The sequence below is a fragment of the Procambarus clarkii genome, chromosome 19, assembly GCF_040958095.1.
Source record: "Procambarus clarkii isolate CNS0578487 chromosome 19, FALCON_Pclarkii_2.0, whole genome shotgun sequence".
In the NCBI taxonomy this organism is placed as follows: domain Eukaryota; kingdom Metazoa; phylum Arthropoda; class Malacostraca; order Decapoda; family Cambaridae; genus Procambarus; species Procambarus clarkii.
The window spans coordinates 44318381-44321090 of NC_091168.1; the positions used below are offsets into that span (position 1 = coordinate 44318381).

The 2710-nt window shown below is 33.0% G+C and overlaps 1 protein-coding gene across 1 annotated transcript in view; it reads left to right on the plus strand.

The window, feature by feature from the left end:
• Positions 1-338: 338 nt before the first annotated feature.
• The window catches only part of LOC138366470 (uncharacterized), a 3329-nt gene continuing 957 nt past the window's right edge, over positions 339-2710 (plus strand). Inside the window, exons 1-4 of the mRNA XM_069327521.1 lie at positions 339-651; positions 949-1050; positions 1448-1668; positions 1990-2149. Of these exons, the coding sequence (XP_069183622.1) occupies positions 369-651; positions 949-1050; positions 1448-1668; positions 1990-2149 (766 nt within the window). The 5' untranslated portion in view covers positions 339-368. The remainder of the gene's footprint in view (positions 652-948; positions 1051-1447; positions 1669-1989; positions 2150-2710) is intronic.

The window sequence follows — 2710 nt, forward strand, 5'->3', positions numbered from 1 at the left end:
CCAACAGGACATGATTACTCTTTCCAATGGGAGGATGGTATTGAATATTTGATCTAGTACTGATGGAATAATTTATATAATAATCACTAGAAATTATTTCGATAAGAATTTGAATTTATGCATGTCTTTGTTTTGGCATGCCTCTATTTCCATATGTTACATTTCTGCATGTCTCCAATTCTGGAAGTGTTCACTTTTGCATGTGCCTGACAAGGATGTTATATGCACCAGCTTTAATTATCACACATTGTATATAATGAATGACTTATTTTTAGAATTTTAATACATATTGCATCTGTCAATACATTATTAACAATAATATAGGTAATATGGTAGTCTAATGTAGAAATTTGACACTCTTTAACAGAATGTACGAGTATAAGCGAAAAAAGCGACTCCAATACAACAACAGATGGATGCAAGTATCAAGAAGGCTAAAACGTATACACAAAATGCATCCAAATACAGCTGTACACACTAGTGAACCCATTAATCTTACTGAGGCAGCATCAAGTTCAGAGATTGAGTCGTCAGACAATGACATTAGTTCTTTTGAAGCTGAGTCAAATCAAGAGTATGGATTAGGCTCTGAAATTGATGATTTACACATGAATCTTACTGATATTCATGATGTATTATCTAATTCTCAAAGTGAGGAGGAGAATGATGACCATGATAATCATCATTCACTTGTTTACCCACAGAATTTATTAATTCAGTGGGTAAACAAGAATGGTGTTACACACAATGCTGTTGATGAATTATTAAAAATTTTGAGGCAAATGGGAATTGACTACTTACCAAAAACAGCAACAAAATTTTTTAATGCATTCATAAAAGCTATAAGCTAATGTAATAATTCAATAATTTCTATTTGTAGTTTTATGTATTTAAAACTATTTTGTAAATATTTTCTATACAATGCTAATACGCTTCCACCCCTGACAGAATCTTGTGGGACCAACAAGTCTATCTACAGGCCGAGTACAAAACCTTCCCCTCAAACTCCAAGACAAGACAGAACTGAAAGCTCTCCTTTCGAAAAATCTAGTAAGTACCGATTTATTATGTGTTGATTATTTTTTGTTATACATACAAGAAAATACATTGAGGGAGAGTACAGACTTGAAATTTTACATTCTTGTAAAGCAACTAAGTAGATGATGGTAGTATCATCAAACAATACAGGTTTAATCATGTTAGAGACATAAAGCAGATCATTGATGTATATAACAAATAGGAGGGGGTCTAAGGATGCTGCCCTGTGTCACCCCTATCATAGAATGGGAGAGGTTACATAATTGAAGGCTACATGACAGTAGCCCATTTGACAGTGACCTGACACCAATGTGTCTGTCACTAAAATAGGATCCACTAAGGATCAATACATATATCATATATGTGCAACACTAAATGCTTGTTCTAGTAAGCCTTTTTTTTTTTGCAGTAACAGAAAAAATGGAATACATAATGAAGGAATTATCAAAATTGACATTTTTATCAGGGGATATCCTGAATATTGTCAAAATGACGGAAACCCATATGTCAAAAACACATGGAGATATACCAATCCTGGAAGACATTCTTCCATCCCCACTTGAAACTGTTGAGCAGGTGGAAAGTCTGTCACATGAGCTAAAAGTTAACAGTGAATATAAAAAGAGTATGGTAAGTGTTGCTTAATTCTTTTAGCCTGAGTATGGTAAGTGTTGCTGAATTTTTTTAGCCTTGTACATATGTCTTTTGATTAGTTTTTTTGCAGATGAAGGAAGGTGGGGTGGCACATAATTGATTGTTCAGTGTTATGTTTAAGGTACAAATAAAACAAAAGCAAAAGTTACTCAAATTCGTTGATTTTTGTAATAGTTAAGAAGGAAAATATTTTAATGCTATTTATTTAATACAGTTGGAAATTAGAAAATCTAATGTTGAGATTGAAAGATATATATTATTCTCTATTACCTTACAGCTTATGCATTATTTTAACAGGTCCAGACGCTGTCTCAAATGGGCGGTGCAAGCTGTGGAGACACAGTGAGACGAATGATGAGGAGGATAGGGACCTATGGGGTCTGGTCTCAGTATTCACTCGTTGGGCGCAAGAGGAAACGTGTCTTCAAAACCTTGGATATTTGTAATGTAATAATAAGTACGTAAATTTGACATTTTTTTGGATTATATATATGTCTGCATGTATTATGTATTATACTTGCATGCTTGTTAATGACTTGTATTCTAGTCTTGTGGGTATCTCCTTTCTCCTACGGGCCAAATGCTTTGTTCTTACCTAGCATTTTGCTTTGTTTGGGTATGAATGTTTGTGTACCTTCATTGTATATTTTGCAAAATTTGCCATATATCTCATTACTCCTCTGCCTAGCAACAAGTCTGTCTAATTATACTCAATAACTATTTTTCAAAGTTCCCCATAGTGTCCTTTATTGAAATAGAGTTCATGAACCGTTTCAATATCCTTATTTTCTTCTAGATTATATCTTAAAGTATATTTAAATGTTATTGTGACATTGCATTGCAATTGAGCTGCGTTGTTAACCATTCTGTTCATTTCATGAGTATATTTTATTTTCTATTTTTTCATATCATTTTTTTTATCTGTTTTTATTTTTCAGTGATGGGAATATCAGATCATTTGATGTTCCCATCAGAAAATTGGGAAAGTCAGATCTTTTGATGTTCCCAATTTTCAGAT